We start from the raw sequence: 18,820 nt of genomic DNA, 5'->3' as shown, positions 1-18,820 counted from the left end.
TCTGGAATCGCACATGGGTCAGGCTACAGGGTGTTGGGATTAAAAATGCCATCTTTTCAAGTAGTGAATCAAGCCACATGTCCTTCCTTAGAAGCAAAAGTAGACTGATGGTAAAAATAAAATATAAGAAAAAACTTCTTTCAGACCGTGAGAAAGCACTTTATGAAAGTTGGCAGCAATTTATTTCGACTTCAATAGCATCATACACTTTACTGATGCTAAGTGAACAGCTTACTTAAATTAAGATAATGTAAGGAAAAAGTGCGTAAAAAGGTTAGATTAAGAGTAAAAGTGATTATATTATTTTAAGAGAGTGGAAAATGAAAGAGCAGAGGAAATCTCTAAGTAGAGAAGTGAAAGCACTGTCTCGTAGAGGTCAACTGAAGTAACGACACATATTTTAGTTCTGGTCAGTAAATAACAAAAAATAGCTGAGTCCATCCAGGAGCTCAGCTATTTCAGACTGTAGAAAAAATATTCTTCTTGTTCTCGTCAGTTATAGTTCAAAAATGATACAATAGATATTGCACAAAGCCAAAAATATATATGGTTTCTGGTCATCGTCACCGATATCTATAGGATATAAACCAGTATCCAATATTGCATAACATTGATTCTATTTTTCTAAAGGAAGAAATGAAGTCAAAGGAGTGAAGATAGTCACGATTGATTTAGATTGTCTTACCAGTTGAACGATTTTTTTTTTAGTCACTTCCGTGTATCTTTCTTTACTTACTGATGACCCGACTTCAGACCTGTAATGGAATGCTTGGTATTGTCCAGTACCCCTTTCAGTTCACTCAATACCAAAGCAGCCGGTAATTTTCTATTCAAGCATAAATTTATTCATTTTAAATAAACAAAAGTGGCATCCAAAGATTGATTCCCGTATCCCGCACCTCAAGTGGGCAAAAAAATCCACGGCTAAGAAAACCAGATCTAAGAAATCTGTCAAGAACTTACTTCAAGGTTGTATTGCGGCACTGGCGTGGATGTCTCCATGTCATAAAAGTTTCTGCCAATTTGTGTGAGATTAAGAGAGTCTAATACACGACGGAACAAAATACCACACCAATGCATTGCTTCAGACATTTTCATTTGGTTCTTGTAGATAATTTTCATTTGAACCACAGAATTGTCGCTTGGATGACTACATTCATAAACGTTTTCCTTGAACAAAATAAATAGTTTAACCATGGGCATGCCTTAAAAACAGACAAACAGAGCGACAAAGACCAAACGGTTTGGACACATTCAACAAAGGTATAAAAAAAAATAATTATAAACCAAGCAAAACTAGCTATTAAGAAGAAATTTCTCAGCTCCCTATTGTAAATAGAAAAAAAAACTTTTTTTTTCTAATTTTGTTTAAGTGCAATAGTAAAGGAGACTATGCGTAATAAGCCAACTCAAGCTGAAAGCTCCATCTCAGACTTAGCTTGAAACAATAAACGTTTTCTTTTAACCATTTTGTGCATTGCTATGGCTTTTTCTTTCTGCGTCAGAACTTTTTTCAATGTTTTATATGGGCTAAAACTAACCAGGGAACATTTTCCATAACTTGAATGTTATGCAGAGACTATAAAGGAGAAGGGACAATCTTCGACCCTAAAATGGTTTGAGTTACAATACTTTCACCTGAATGCCTTAGCTTTCAGGAAGTAGTCCTAACTAGACTCAACCAACGATTACCTTGTTTCTGTTAATAATCGCCCAAAAATAATGACAATTCTACTAAAAAGGTTTATATGTTTTCAATTCCGTCTCTAAAGAAATTTATAGCATAACTAGTTTACCTTATTTCAGTTTACAAAAGACAACAATTAATTTTATGGATATACGTATGTCTCACAAAGTATACCAAAAAGCGATTTCTGAGGAGTTCTGTCGCCTCATATGCCTCCCAGACAGCTCAGTCCTTCTGCCCTTGCATGCTATTCTTCAAAGTGAAGTTAAAAAAAAAAAATCTTTGAAGTGAAATGTTTTTGATCGTAATATTTTACAGCCGTTTCATGTTTCCAAGACTTTCTGCAAAACTTTTAGCATTTTTAGCTTAATCTTTCAGTTGTAATTATGTACAACGTAGGATTGTAATAATGACGTTTCATTTCCAGGTTTTTTTTTTCTGCAAACAACGAGACAGGAAATATGTGAGGGACGAAAGTCTGAGTATGCCTTGGGAGACTAATGAAAAAACCGACCCACCAGGCATGACGGTGAAAGTAAATAGGCCAGAACACCACGTCAGGCAAACCGAGGGCCACTTGCGAGGGGCAAATGCTCCTCCCAGGAAAGGGAAGCTAGGTCAGGAGTAGCCAAAGCCAGCTCTTTGGCTAGTATATCTTCTATATACACATAAACGCAAGTGTCTCTTTTTCCATTTATCTTTCTAGTGATTTGGATTTAAACTATTCAAGCTATAAACGTGATCTTAATGCAAAATAGTTTTGGAACCATGTTAATACGAATAAGGCTATAAAAATTTATTAAGTCACGGCTGCTCAATTTTACAGGAGACACCACCCCTTGCCACCCTTTCGAGGTGGGGTTTCCATATAGAACATTATTCATAGGGCTGGTACTTTTTTCAAATGGAAGAATTGTTTTGTAGACCGCTTTCTACTTACACCCACTTGCTATGGTTTTCGACGTCAGCCTCCAGTCCTTACAAATAGACCCTTACTTTGCTCAGGTAGAGCCTATATTTAGATTACTAATCTAATGATCTTAAAAGTAATAAAAAATACTAAAGCATACTCAACAGCCTTAAAAAATTCATTTTAGTGCTAACCGTATTCTCCCCTGCGGAAACTCCCCCTCCCACGACGATGACGATCATTTGAGGGAGGGTGGAAGTCCCCCATCCCTTTAATGATCTTAAAAGTAATAAGAAATACTAAAGCATGCTCAACATCCTTAAAAAATCCATTATGGTGCTAGCCTTATTCTCCCCTGCGGGAAATCCCCCCTCCCACGATGGGAAATTCCCTCCGTGGAAAATACTAGTACTACTAACAACTCACCGCAACACCAAGCCACCTTAAAACGGCCCTTCTTTTAGCCCCATTTGTTAGAGAAGGGACCAACACCAGAAGGACCAATCCTTCGAATATTTTTGGACTAAGGACTCACGTTCCAAACTAAAGGCCCAAGTTCCAAACTGACCAGGGAAAAAAATATTTTTTGTTTTGTTTTTTGCTCATTTCCGGGCTCTTACCCCTTTCACTTCTCACAGCAATATGTTGATGACCTTTTAAACCAAGAAAATAATCCTGAAAGTTTAAAGTCACTGGACCCCCAAGGTCACTGATCGCTCATTCTGATCGAATTCGCACACTCCGAAGTTTCTACGACCCCAAGGAGGAGGGTTGAAGAGGGGGCAGCCACTATCCTATAAAGAAAAATTCTGCTTGTTTTAGGACTCAATGTTGTTCTTTGCTTTCCATGATAATACTTGTTGCTGTTAGTTTGCTAGCAGAAAAAGCAGTCAAAATTGGTTTTGGTCATTTTATCTGCTATGAGCTTCTATGGGTCGTTCGCTACGGCAACATTTAAAAATTTTGCTCTCAGTATTCTCTAAGAACGACAAGTACAGCTGAGTAAATCAGAAGAAACTGGGCACGTCTGCTATTTCCCACGAACTGTTTGGGAGATTGAGTTGAAACTTCCAAGGAATGCTGGATGTTAATTAGACCTCAATTCTGCGTTGAGGGAGGGAGCAGATGTAAACCGAAAGACTCGATGTGTTATCCAGTCATCATTATAAGAGGGGTAGAATCACTCTTAATTGTAAAACTTGACTTGCCATTTGATATTATTATAATTCAATTATCAGCATCAAATTCAGGCAAATTTAAACTTGAAAGAAATTCTTATTCCAAATTTTAATATAGATAGCATAAAGTCAATCTCGAAATCAAAACCAAGCAAACTCAAAATTGACAGAAATCCTTATTCAAAATAAGCAGGCAATAGTTTAAGTAAAGAGAGTTTACAAAGGGTCCTTAAACTCTGTTCACAAAAAAAGTACGCTTTCCTTCGTTCTTTTACTGGTCTTAATTTCCCTTTGGCTGCTCAATTTTTCATTTTGGAGAGAATTTCCCACCGGAAACATTGCTGCAACAATACAACTAGCCAAAAGAAGATCAAGAAATAGAAAACAACTTACTTGCAACGGTAACTTGTGCCTCAGATATAATTTGGCTCCATCAAAGGCATTTCCAACAAATTGTAAGGCTTCTGCATGTTGCTTCAACATTATGAAACGGAATCTTCTTGAATCAATTTCAGGAGTGAAACCAACAAAATACTCATATATTTGAGCATTTTCTTTTGAAATGAGTCTTATATAATTAACTGCTGCAGTAAATGTTTGCCCTTCTACACCTGAACGAATGACGGACTCACACCGCTTCTTCTGCAAGCTCATCGAATCAAGCTGACTTTGTAAATTCGCAACATCTGGCTGAGAAGACTGCCCATGGGTGGCAGGTGTCCGTACAGGTGTTTCTTGGCTTTTTATTTCTGGATACCTTAGAGCTCCTTCACCAGGTCTTTGGGTCATGTTCTTCCATAGTTGTGCACGACCGCAACCTAAAATGGACAAAAAACTAGATGTTTTAATTCATGCTATAGTGTCCAATTCCGGGTTTTCGAAAGCTTTAATCGTCATTTTGACCAATTTTCGAAGGTGAAGTTCTCAAATTATGAAGTCTCTACCAGGAAATCAACAAATTTTAGTAATGCTGCCTTATTCAGTGAATCAGCAATCAGCAGTCCTGACAAAACATTTTTTATGGTAAATTATTTATAATAAGAAATCCCTAATTCGACTAAAGAGGTCAAAACTTGTGGCCTTATAAGAAGCTTTACAAATTTTCGTCAATGATCCTATCGATGTTCAGAATGTGCTCAATAACCAGGCATTAGAAGGAAGGAATAAAAGAGAATTGACCCTGTATTTTAGAAGGACTAAAGTCAGCTTTATAATCCAAAAGATTAAATGCACCAGTTTAAATTTATTCCCTTTTAGCAGACTTGAACACAAATCCTGAGCACATTAAAATTTTATTTTAAATCAATATTTGGGACACAACATCAGAAAATTTATATTATTGTAACTTCAATAAAGTCACTTAAGGAATATAGGTTGTACAAATATATTTTCCATAAGATGAGCAGACAATACAGACTACTGGCTGAGTAAACAAGTTAAAACAAGAAATGTTTTAAGATTATTGAGGGTCCATAAGCAGCATCTAAGTATTCCCCTCATAACATAAATCTTAGTGAAAATGAAACACCAAAGCCTAAAAAGTGACAACTCGACCAAAAGTAGAATTTTTTGTTGTATCAATACAAATTTTATAGAAATAATGTATTTTTATTTCGTTTTTACTGACTTTATTCCATCTAAAACTCTGTATGCCCAAACACAAAAGGCACAAGACCAACTAGTTACTGATTGGTAAATTAAAATCAGAACCACCCATGCCTCTTATTAGTAAATAATTGCTTACTTCTGTTTTATAGACCCTCAGTTAAAAATTTGATTCATTCGCAAAGGCAAGCAAATATATGAGCATAGACAAAATATAATCTACTTTGAAATTCAGCATAACCAAACAAGAATTTTAATTCATATTTGGCAGAATTTATTCCCTTTTACCAGGCTTGAACACAAATCTTGAGCAAATTAAAATTTTATATTAGATCAGTATTTAGAACACAACATTAGAAAATTTATATTTTTGTCACTTCAGTAAAGTCACTTAAAGAATATAGGTTGCGCAATTGTATGATCCCTAAGAGCGAAAGATAATACAGACTGATGACTGAGTAAACAAGTTAAAACAAGAAATGTTTTAAGATTTTCGTTGGTCCATAAGCAGCATCTAAGTATTCCCCCCCCCCAACATAAATTTTGGTGAAAACGAAACACCAAAGCCTAAAAATTGACAACTCGGCCAAAAGCAGAATTTTTTGTAGTATCAATACAAATTTTATAGAAATACTGTATTTTTATTTTTTTTTACTGACTTAATTCCATCTAAAACTCTGTATACCCGAACACAAATACAAAAGGCATAAGACCAATTAGCAACTGATTGGTACATTAAAATAAGAACAACCAATGGCTCTGATTAGTAGATAATTCCTTACTTCTGTTTTACAGTCACTCAATTAAAAATTGGATTCACTAGCAAGGGCAAGCAAATATACGAGCGTAGACAAGATATAATCGACTTCGAAATTCAGCAAACCAAACAAGAATTTTAAAAGTATAATCTAAACTTCAAAAGAATTAAAAGGCTTTTTAAGCAAACTCTTAATCTAGTTAAATGATACATCAAGATCTAATAGATTTCTTTAGTTTAAGAATGTGAATTTTACCTGCACCTCTCTCTGGTGCAATAGGTTGCAGCCCTCCAGTTGGGGCTGCAGCAGCTTGATTTTGTACATTCAACCTTCGCAAAAGTTGTGCTCGACCAACAGGTACTGGCCGTGACGTAGTTCCACCGTCACCTGGTCTTTCTTCATTACTTGATTCTTCACGTTTAATCTTCAGGCGCTCTAAGAGGGCTCCGCGTCCTGCCATTCCTGATTTATCTTAAAAAATAAAAATTAGATTCCCTAAAGTCTTCTTTTCAAAAGTAGTAAGAGGCAAAAAAGATGAGCCAAGAATGCTAATATATGGATAAAGCTTAATTTTGCAGCTTATGCCATTCCTTTTTAATGTTTATCTGTGTCATTATGGGCTAGAGAACAAAATTTTATGATTACCTTGTCAAAATGCCTGGCATGTAACCAACACCATAACCAGGGAGGGAGGGGGGCAGTAGGAAATTTGAACCCCCTCCCCCTCAAATGCTTGTCTGAATCATATGGCCCCGCATGTAACCACTTTCTAACGACAGCTTTAATGTCACATATTGTTGGTGCAACACCATCCGTTGGTCTCAAAATCTTTAAAATCCTAAGAAAAACAAGTAGCAGATATATCTTAATTGTGAATCATAATATATGTTCACGTAACCCTAGATCGAACATAATGACATCATGTGATAGCTTTCAATGGAAACTGGGGTGATACACCAGTGAGAAATAAAGCTAATGAATATTTTAAAGACAAACCTGAGGAGAAAATTCATTTTAATATCTATAATCTAGGAACCAGGACAAAACCATCTAGGAAAGGCTAGGGGTTTTGGTTCCGTGTTCCCCTTCGCAAAAAAAAATTCGAAATTGTAGCCCAGCTCTTTTACTCCAAATTCCTTTGCGTGTACCTGGCCTTGTTTACAATAATTTTTTATAAAAAAAAAGTAGTAAAGAATAGAAGATGGTGTTTTAATTAGGCAATGTTTATTAATTATACAACACATGTACGGCCTTCTTATTTTAAGCTGTAAGTTTGCTAGTTTTATTTCTGTCAAATATACTTAAAACAATGATAAACTTCGGCAGATGGCTTAGAATTGGCTTAATCCCATCCCAAGACCACATTTTTCAGTGTACCTATGCATGCACTGTTTCCTGTTCATTAAATCATAGGCAGCATAATAGTGCTGCATAAGTAAAGAGCGAAGTGAGCACAATGCATTATCTTTTTTTCTTATAAAGGCATTTCATACAGAAGGAGTTTCGCAGAAACTTAGAAAGGAGCTCATTCGACAGGAAACTGAAGGTTCTTGTGCCCTTTTTAAAGTGTTTGATTTAGTTCAACATTCTACTGAAAGGCTCAACTGAATGATCTCCATATTTTTGGAAAGTAAAGGTCAAACATGCCCACCTTTGTCAATAACATATACTACAATGGACGAATTGTATGACTTATAGCTCTTTGCCTGAGGGCAGTGGGGGGGGGGGATAACCCCAAAGAAATCAGAATATCATCCATACCCAACACCCTCATCTGAAAATAATTTACTCATATTATAAATGCACCACAGCCATAGATGTACACTGTTACTATGACATGTTGCTGTGAAGGTGTGAAACATGTTGCTAAACTATATAAAGGGATCAATTTTGCTAAGTTTGTTCTGACAAAATCTTAAGAAATATATTATTGAGTGGATAAAAGTTGTATGTTTAATTTTCTGTTTAACGTTTTGTGAATAAGGTATATGTAGATAATCTTGTGAAGTGATTTATTTCCTTTCATATGTGGAATACTATTATATTGCCTAAATATATAGAAGATTGATTTCACTAATCTTATTCTGAAAAAAATAATTATTAAAATATCTTATTGAGTAGATGAAAAAATGCTTATACTTTTTTTATTTAGTTTTTGTTTCTTTGTTGTTTGTTTAGTTTTTCTGCTGAATGATATTAGAAAAAGGATATTTATGTTTGACATTTTGTAAGAATTTTTGTGATATTTTTTTATCAAATGATTGATTTCTCAAATCCAAATCAAGTCAAATCAAGTCAAATCAAATCTACTAGCATTTTAATAAATTAAGAAGGAGTAGTCAATCCTGACTTGTCCAAGTTAAAGATAGGAATAGGGCCACAATTAGTGATAAAGAAAGAGTTAAAGAGAGATGGGCAGAATGTGCTAAACTGAGAGTCAGTTGCAGGAAAAGATATAGAGGTAAATGAAAAAAACTTGTGATACCTTGGATGTGAAGGAAGATTTGTTTTGTAAGTAGGAATTAGCAACAGTACTAAAAGGATTAAAAAATATTAAGGCTCTAGGTGCTGATAGTGTAGTAAATGAGTTTTTTTAAATATGGTGGCTCTGAGGTTAGAAATAAGTTACTGAAAATTATGAATATAATTTTGAAAAAAGGGAAGTACCTTACAATTTTAGGAAAACCCTAATTAAACTACTGTATAAAAAAGGTGATAATAGTGAGTGTTGTAATTATTGAGGCATTAGTCTGGTCTGTAGATAACTAACTACTTACTAATATGATACATTTAGACTGAGAGATGCTGTCGACAAAGTTTTAAGAGGAGAACAGTGTAGTTTTAGAAAAGGTAGAGGATGTGCTGACCAAATTTTCACTCTTCGGTTAATAATTGAGAAGTGCCTTAGTTGTCAAACACCTTTGGTCCTCAGTTATATAGATTATGAGCAAGTGTTGGATTCTGTTGATAGAAGAGCTTTAGCAAATGTCTTATCTACATTAAAGTGATTAGTGCTAAGTATAAGGATAATACTGCTGTGGTTAAGGTATGAAATGAGGTTAGAAGCTGATTTTGTATTAAATCAAGAGTTAAGCAGGGTTGAATTGCAGGGTTGTATTCTATCCCCCTTTACTTGGATCATTTTGATGGACTTGGTCTCAAGGAGCACATGAAAGGCAATGGGAGACCACAGAATCAAATGCGGGGGGGGGGGAATACTCTCCTGGACTTAAATTATAATGATGATTTAAGCCTCCTAGATAAAAGTGTGAGCATAATGAATGAAATTTTAGAGATTTTGCAAGTTAAGGATGCTAGAATAGGTTTGAAAATTAATGTTAAGAAGACTAAGTCACTAAGGCTAGGAATAAATAATGATGCATTGGTGATATTGGGTAACGAAAAGATTGATCAGGTGGGCAGCTTCACTTATCTTGGTAGTAATATTAGTAGATTGTGGGAGCAGTGAAGATGTTAAAAGTAGAATAGCCAAGGCTCTGGGTATTTTTTCATAGTTAAAATTTTTTTGAAAAGAATAGGAAGATAAGTGTGCAAACAAAGATTAGAATATTGGAAGGTATTATGATTAAAGTGGTCAAATATGGCTCTGAAGCATGGGCGCTGCAAAGAGGATGAAAATTTACTAAATGTTTTCCAGAGAAATTCCCGATTGTTCTGGGTACCTGACTGACAGACTGTATTTCAAACAGCAGGTTGTTTGAAAAATGTGGTTCAATCTCACTTTCTAGGGCTATAATGAAAGAGAGGTTGAGATGTATAGGGTACATTCTGCAGATAAAGGATGACAGATTGCCAAAGATTGTCCTTTTCAGCCAGCCATCTAGGGCTAAACAGAAAGCAGATTGTCCTTGTCTGGAATGGGAGGATGTCATAAAGAAAGATTTGAAGGGGGAACTTTCTGGCAGGGTGTGAATAGGGAGGCTTTCAATAGAATGGGATGGGGGTATGCTGTGTTGGCCTCAGGCAGCTTGGTGCTGTGGAGATTTTGTTTGTAGTAGTAGTTTATCCATTTTAAATCCATCTGTAGTTATTCTTAACTACCAACTTGGGAAACCACCAAGGAAACTTGGGGAACTTTTCCCCTTTTTGTTTCAAAGTTGCAGACAGAGAGGGCCAAAAAAAGCTTACTCAAAATAAACTATTTAGAAAAAAAGGCAGGTTGTATTGATTCATGATATCAGAAAATAATCAAAACGTGTTCTTTATCCCTCCCACAGTCTCTCACCTGGCATAGTATATTGCGTATATGGTCAAATCTGATTGTTCTTGGGATATCTTTAAACTAGCTTTGGTTAAATGAAACCTAAGAGTTCTCCATTGGTGAAAAAACAACATAAGTTCAAGCCACAGTAAGTTTAGTTTACTAACAATACCAAACTTAACTTATTCTTGGCTCCCTATCCTATGCGTTTAACTCAGAAGACTTTATTGAGGATAACAAACGTTGAAAGAAAAATGAATATATCAATTGGCAGTGCAAAATAGAACAACTTATTTAGTTCTATTTTGTACTTATTAATGTAGCCTATTTATTTGTTTTGCTGATGTATCCTATTTGTTTGTTCTGCTAATGTAGCCAATTTGTTTTTCTGATGCACTTGAAAATTTTGGGTAGAAAAAGCTAAGGGAGCATCTACTCACCAAAAACATTTAAAAAAACAACTGGTTTTATTGATTTGTGGCATAGTTTTTTTACAAAAAAAAACTTCATTATTACAATTGACTGTGACATGGATGTACACAAGCAAAGAATCAGTTACAATAAATCAAAGCTCGAAAAAATCTTTTAACAAAATAGTTGATTGAGACACATGTATACTCAATGGTGTTTGCTGGATGGAGGACCTGAATGGCATAAGACCAAAAATTATGCAGATTTTCGGTTCATTTGAAAAAAAAAACCTATACCCAACTATCTCTAAATTTATGAAAACATTGTTAAAAAATTACTGGACCAATGAGTGACTAGTCAAACATCTTCACTGAATATTCACTTTTTTTCAAAAATTCAAATAAAATCTGATATTTTAATTCTTGAGCAAAAATAAACTCAAAGAATCTTTTCAGTTTTTCATACAATTAACCAATAATAAAACTATGATAATTGGAAAAAGAACTAAATTTAATTTTTATAAACTTAAAAAAATTTAAGAAAAACAAAAGCTGTCTAAAACTCAAAGGAGCAGAAATGAAGACATCATATAACAATGAAACTTTCATAGTATGTTGACATGGATGTTAAAAAGTGGTTGAAGGGCAACCACCCCCCTCCCATTCCCTTTTTAGCTGCCCCTCCTCTACACATCCAATCAAAATTTTGGAATAGCCATCTAATTTAAAATAATCTAGACGTCAAATAACTATGCCTCCAGGATTTGGCATGGCCCTACACAGTCTCTAAGGCAAGGGTTGTAAGCTATGCAAGTTGCCCATTGTTTATAAATAGGGTTTGGAATTTCGGAAACGGGCATAGTGCGTTTTGATTAGTTAAAACTTGCTGAATATTATAAAGTAAGAATTCCGTCACCTAAACTTTAATTTGTATATAACCTAGGGTTATATCTGGGACAATTATGGGGGATGGTGGGTATAAATTATCCTAAACACACCTATAAACATCACAAAGAGCATAAAATTAGAAACTAATAGGCCTAGGTGCAAAGGGGTGTTTGTTTGACCATGTTTCCTTTAGAAGAGCTTTAACTCTTCAGTGTTCCCAATCCTTAAAGCCAGCATAAAAATGACAGATATTGATAAAGATGAATGAATAAATCTTAAAACAAGTAAAAATGAAACTAAACATTCAGGTCCAGTTTAAAACAAACCAAAATTACCTGAAACAGGAGTTTGCCTACTACCTTTCCCCCCTCTCCACTTAATAGAAGCTCTAAATCATAATATATTATTTGCACTTTACTGAAAACACTAATTACATTAGATTTTTCCAATTATCATGATTACTAAGTGATATTATTTATTTTTTTTGAATATTTTTAAACAAGAGCCAAGAGCTCATATGGCACTTGTAACAAGGCCAGACAAGCCAAGAGCCAAAAACTCATATGGTATGAGCTCTAGCAAAATTCTAAGAATCAATAGATTGATTTAAAAGGAAAATCAGAGGCTTAATACCGGTCAGCATTTAAAATAAGAGCTCTGAGTCAGGAGGTCCTTCTAAATATCAAAATTCATTAAGATCCAATCACCCACTCGTAAATTATAAATACCTTATTTTTTCTAATTTTTCCTCTCCATTCAGCCCCCCCAGAGGGTCTAATTGGGGAAAACGACTTTATCAAGTCAATTTGTGCGGCTCCCTGACATGCTTACCAATTTTCATCGTCCTAGCATGTCCAGAAGAACCAAACTCGCCAAAGCACTGAACCCCACCCCCTAACTCCCTCAAAGAGAGTGGATCCAGTACAGTAACATCAATCACGTATCTACAACATTTGCTTATTCTATCCACCAAGTTTCATCCCGATTTCTCCACTCTAAGCGTTTTCCAAGATTTCTGGTTTCCCCCTCCAACTCCTTCCCCCCCCCCAACATCAACAGATCTGGTCGGGATTTGAAATAAGAGCTCTGAGACATGGATTCCTTCTAAATATCAAATTTCATTAAGATTTGGTCACCTGTTCTTAAGTTAAAAATGCCTCAATTTTTCTAATTTTTTCCAATTAACACCCCCCAGCTCCTCCAAAGAGAACAGATCCGTTTCAATTATGTCAATTACGTATATATAATTGGTGCTTACTCTTCCCATCAAGTTTCATCCCGATCTCTCTACTCTAAGCGTTTTCCAAGATTTCTGTTTCTTCCTCTAACCCCCTATGTCCCCGGATACGATTCAAATTGAAAATAGAGCATCTGAGACATAAGATCCTTCTATATATCAAGTTTTATTAAGATCTGATCACCCATTTATAAGATAAAGATACCTCAATTTCCACGTTTTCCAAGAATTCCGGTTTCCTCCTCCAACTCTCCCCAATGTCCCCGGATCTGGTCGGGATTTAAAATAAGAGCTCTAAAGCACAATATCTTTCTAGATATCAAATTTCATTAAGATCTGATCACCTGTTCGTAAGTTACAAATACCTCATTTTTTCTATTTTTTCAAATTACTCCCCCCCCCCCAAACTCCACCAAAGAGAGCGGATCCGGTCCGGTTATGTCGGTCACGTATCTTGGACATGTTTTTGTCTTCCCACTAAGTCCCATCCTAATCTCTCTGCTTTAAGTGTTTTCCAAGATTTCTGGTCCCCCACTCAACTCCCCCCCCCCCAATGACGCTGGATACGTCGGGATTTAAAACAAGAGGTCTGAGTTATGGCGTCCTTCTAAATATGAAATTTCATTAAGATCTGATCACTCCTTCATAAGTAAAAAATACCTCATTTTTTCTAATTTTTCATAATTACCCCCCCCCCCCAATCCCCCAAATCGAACAGATCCGTTCCGTTATGTCAATCACGTCTCTTGGACGTGTTTTCTTCTTCCCACCTAGTTTCATATTGATCTCTCTGCTTTAAGTGTTTTCCAAGATTTCCAGTTCCCATCAACTCTCCCCCCCCCCCAATGACTCTGGATCCAGTCAGATTTAAAATAAGGGATGTGAGTTACGAGGTCCTTCTAAATAAGAAATTTCATTAAGATCTGGTCTATCCTTTGTAAGCTGATAATGCCTGATTTTTTCTAATTTTTTAGAATTAATCCCCCCCCCATCTCCCCAAATAGAGCGGATCTACTCTGGTTATGTCAATCACGCATCTAGGACCCCTGCTTATCTTTCCCACCAATTTTCGTCCCAATCCCTCCACTCTAAGCATTTTCCAAGATTTAGGTCCCCCACCAGCTCCCCCAAATGTCACCAGATCTGGTCAGGATTTAAATGAAGAGCTCTAAAGCACAAGATCCTTCTAAATATCAAATTTCAATAAGATCTGGTCACCCGTTCGTAAGTTAAAAATACCTCATTTTTTCTGATTTAACCATCCCCCCACTCCCCCCTCCCAGATGGTCGAATCGGGGGAACGACGATTTCTAATTTAATCTGGTCTGGTTCCTGATACACCTGCCAATTTTCATCGTCCTAGCTTACCTGGAAGTGCCTAAAGTAGCAAAACCAGGACAGACAGACCAACAGAATTTTGTGATTGCTATATGTCACTTGGTAGATACCAAGTGCCATAAAAACTAAAGCATACTGTTCAAAATACATACAGTTTTGAGCTTGAAAGTAAGCCTCAACATTTAAGGGGAGCTGAATATTATATTAGTACAAAAATACAAGCTTGAAATAAGAATATTTCCCAAATTCATGCAAGCCAGTACCCTCCCTTGCCCCTAAATGATGAGCTTCACTGTGATGTTAAGTGTAAACCCTAATTGCAAAAAAAATTGCTTATTTATCTATGTAATGCCCCACAATCAGACACAAGTAGACACAATAAAGACACAGAGAGGTAGACTCAAAAAAAGACACAAGATGTTTGCATGCTCTTTTCCTGGATTCTCATGAACGTGTCTCTGTGATTGATTTTTACTCCCCCCACACAATTTACATTAATAATTTGTCTTTGAGCTACTTGATAAAATAAATGTAATAGTACTTATTATCATTCCTGCACCAGCTTTGAATTTGAGTGAAAACCTTTTTTTACTGGACAGTTTCTGTTACTAGCTATTAAATCAAACAGTTCGTGGTAATGAACTGTAGTAAGGAGCGACCTGGCTCAATAGTAACCAAAACTCTAAAAAATGGAGTTTTGATACCAATAGCTACATCAAAAGAATCGCATTTTAATGCTGATTTTAAATATTTAAGTTTTATCAAGTTTAGTTTTACCCATCAAAAGTTATGAGCCTGAGAAAACTTGCCTTATTTTAGAAAATAGGGGGAAACACCCCCTAAAAGTCATATGACCTTAAAGAAAATCACACCATCAGATTCAGTGTATCAGAGAAGTTTTGTAGAACTATTGTAGAAGTTTCAAGCTCCTATCTACGAAAATGTGGAATTTTGTATTTTTTGCCAGAAGGCAGATCACGGATGCATGTTTATTTGTTTGTTTTTTTTCCCAGGGGTGATCATATCGACCCAGTGGTCCTAGAATCTTGCGAGAGGGCTCATTCTAACGGATATGAAAATTTCTAGTGCCCTTTTTAAGTGAACAAAAAAATTGGAGGGCACCTAGGCCCCCTCCCACGCTAATTATTTTCCCGAAGTCAACGGATAAAAATTCTGAGATAGCCATTTTATTCAGCGTAGTGGAAAAACCTTATAACTATGTCTTTGGGGACGACTTACTCCCCCACAGTCCCCATGGGAGGGGCTACAAGTTACAAACTTTGACCAGTGCTTGCATATAGTAATGGTTATTGGGAAGTGTACAGACGTTTTCAGGGGGATTTTTTTGGTTGGGGGAGGGGTTGACAACAGGGGGATATGTTGGGGGAACTTTCCATCGAGGAATTTGTCATGGGGGAATAGAATTTCCATGAAGGGAGCGCAGGATTTTCTAGCATTATTAAAAAAAATGAAAAAATAAATATGATAAGTTTTTTTCAGCTGGAAGTAAGGAGCAGCATCAAAGCTTAAAACGGACAGAAATTATTACGCATATGAGGGGCTCACCTCCTCCTAATACCCCGCTCTTTACGCTAAATTATTTTTAGTGATTTCAACTATTTATTCAATGGCTTTTGTGATTCAGGGGTCATTCTTAATGAATTGGGACAAAGTTTAATCTTTAATGTAAAGAGCAAGGTACTGACGAGGGGGTGAACCCCTCATATATGTAATAAAAACATGAGATTACAAAAGTGCGTTACGTAAGCTAATTTATAATTTACGTTTATCTTTTACTAATAAAAACATTCGTAAAAATTAAAAGTTGTAGTTGCCTTTTTAAGTAACCAAAAAATTGCAGGGCAACTAGGCTTTCTCCACCATTCCCTTTTTTCTCAAAATCATTCGATCAAAACTATGAGAAAGCCATTTAGCCAAAAAAAAAAACTTGCAAATTTCATGTTAATTATTCCTCCTCTTTGGGGAGCCAAAATCAAAACATGCAATGATTCAAAAACGTTCAGAAATTAAATAAAAAAACAAGTTTTTTTAGCTGAAAGTAAGGACGACATTAAAACTCGAACAAAAATTTCTTCGTATATGAAAGGGGCTGCTTCCTCATCAACACCCCACTCTTTACGCTATAGTTTTTTACTGTTTTAAAAAGCAGAGTTGAGAGAAAGAGTCAAACTTTAGCGTAAAGAGCGGGGCGTTGATGAGGAAGCAGCCCCTTTCATATACGAGATATGAATATATATATGTTCATATATATATTCATACTTTCATATATATATATATGTTCGTTTTAAGCTTTAATGTCGCTCCTTACTTTCAGCTAAAAAAACTTGTTTTTTTTTAGTTAATTTGCTAAAGGGACTGGGAGAGAAATTTTTAAGATGGAATTTTTAAGCACTCAGTTAAGGATTCCAAATAATGTAAATAGCAATGACATAATGCTATGTTTCAATACATTCTTAACCAAATTTAGATTAGTTTTTTCAAAATACATTTTTATGTACTAAGGGAGTGGGAGTTAGAGTATGCAAGAAAGGGATTGTAAATCTCTGGTCAATTTTTTTTTCATGAAAATTATAATGGTACCCTTGATATGCTTCCCAAGCTTTCAAGTATCTAAATGGCACCAAAAAAACATCACTTTTTGGTTTGAGATAACACTTTGAATGGCATCATAAAGGATAATGTACAATAAACACTGCAGAGATGTGACTACAAGCTTTTAAACAAGTCATTATACATCTCTCTACAGTCTTGTGGCAGCCTGCTAGAATTTTCAGAAAAAAAGGACACATCCCTGCTACACATACGAAGTAATTTTCCTTGTTTTTCAAAAGGAGGGGGGCTCAAAACCATCATTCGATTTTTTAACCAGAACAATTCCAATGATGCACTTTAAATTTTTTTATTATAGGCTATGGTTTTTTCTTTACTTGGTTACAGCTGTTCCTGCAAACATAATCATTCTTCAGCCAAAAGTAGCCTGAAACAGAAATTTCTAGAACTAGAATAGTATAAAATTTTGGTCTATAAGAGGTGTATTGAAAACATCTTAAATAATAGGTCTTTTCTTCTTGGTTGTGAAGAAATCATTTGTTTTGGAGACATGTTTGACAGCATGTGTACCAAGCAATTTCAGGAACTCTTATTGAATATCTCCATAAGAAAGCTGATAAGAGTGAGTGGGGTAATTATAGACATTAGACTGGTTTCTTTAGGAAGCAAATTACTTAGAATGATGATATTTTTTAGACTTATAGATAAAGTTTTGAGAGAAGTGTAACTTCAGGAAGGGTAGAGGATGTGTCAATCCCATGTTTACTCTATGTTAATGCTTAGTCTTATAGATTAGGAGCAAGCATTTTGTTCAGCTGATAAAATGAAATTTAGCAAAGGCTAAAAATCCTTGCATGGTATACCTACCAACTAAATGCACAAGTAATTAGTGCTATGGACAAGAATAGCATCGCTGTGGTTAAGATAGGAAGTGAGGTTAATAGCTGGTTTGGCATTAAACTTGGAATAAGTGAAGGTGATGAGGTGATGTTGGGTAACAAGAAGATCAATCTAGTGGAAAGCTTCACATACCTAGGTAGTATTAATAGTATAGGTAAATAATATATATTCTAGTATTATTATTAAAAATAGAAGAGTTGCTAGATGTTTTCCAGAGAAATTGCCTATGGATTATTTTGGACATCCAACTGACTGACCATATGTCAAATAGTAAGCTGTACAAAAGTGTGGTTCAATCTCACTTTCCAGGGCAATAATGAGAAAAGATGAGATGACTAGGAAATGTTATGCAGAAAAAGGATAATAGATTGCCCTTGTCAGTCAACTGTATAGGGCCAAGCAAAAAGCAGACTGACCTTGAATGACTGGGAGGATATCATAACAAAAGATTTAAGGAAAATGGGAATTTCTTGGGAAGGTGTAAAGAGGGAGGCTTTGAATAGATTGGGATGGAGGAAAAGCATGCAGAGTGATGTTGGCCTGGCTTGGTGCTGTAATGAGGGGGGCAAAACCTCTATCTTCACTTTGTTAACTGCAGAGTTAGACTGTGATGAATTGCTCTAACCTCCTGAGAATTTGTAGAAACCATCATCTGACAAGTGGCTAGACTCATCATCAGGATCACTTGTACTCATCCTTCTGGCCTCCTCAGCAAACATTGTTGCAGCTGCTTCTTTTCAGCTGTTGGGGAATATTTTGTTCTTGAACATGGGCATGCTGTATACTGCAAGAACATAGTCTTTGCAGCTTTGGACAGAGCCCCCCTCCAGAAAGCTAAACCACCACTTAACATCATCTAGTAATGTGCTAACCAATGGAGCCGTGTGCTTCATAGACTGCTTGAGCTTTATCAGTTTTTTCTGAAGGCTTTTGATTGTCAGGTAAATGCTACCAAAAAACATTTTCTTTCAGAAAATCTTTTCAAACACTTTTTTGCCAAATCCTGGAATCCTACTACTTTTGAATCTTGAAATTCCCTTTTTGAAAAATCCTTTTCTGTAAAAAAAAAAGTGAAGCAGAAATGTACTTGTGAGAGTACTCAAAAATACTTAAGAA

The 18,820-nt window shown here is 35.6% G+C and overlaps 1 protein-coding gene across 2 annotated transcripts in view; it reads right to left on the bottom strand.

Annotated features, from left to right (window-relative positions):
• LOC136043066 (piwi-like protein 1) overlaps window positions 1–18,820 on the bottom strand; it is a 51,939-nt gene that overhangs the window by 29,291 nt on the left and 3,828 nt on the right. For both annotated transcript variants that reach the window (XM_065727981.1, XM_065727982.1), the window contains exons 2-4: window positions 6,394–6,609; window positions 4,169–4,593; window positions 964–1,170 (exon numbers count right to left, since the gene is read on the bottom strand). In XM_065727981.1, coding sequence (XP_065584053.1) covers window positions 964–1,170; window positions 4,169–4,593; window positions 6,394–6,598 — 837 coding nt within the window. In that variant the 5' untranslated portion in view covers window positions 6,599–6,609. The remainder of the gene's footprint in view (window positions 1–963; window positions 1,171–4,168; window positions 4,594–6,393; window positions 6,610–18,820) is intronic.

Source organism: Artemia franciscana, unplaced genomic scaffold (assembly GCF_032884065.1).
Source record: "Artemia franciscana unplaced genomic scaffold, ASM3288406v1 Scaffold_289, whole genome shotgun sequence".
Classification (NCBI taxonomy): Eukaryota; Metazoa; Arthropoda; class Branchiopoda; order Anostraca; family Artemiidae; genus Artemia; species Artemia franciscana.
Note: the sequence above shows the minus strand (reverse complement) of the source record. Positions and strands in the feature narration are given on the sequence as shown.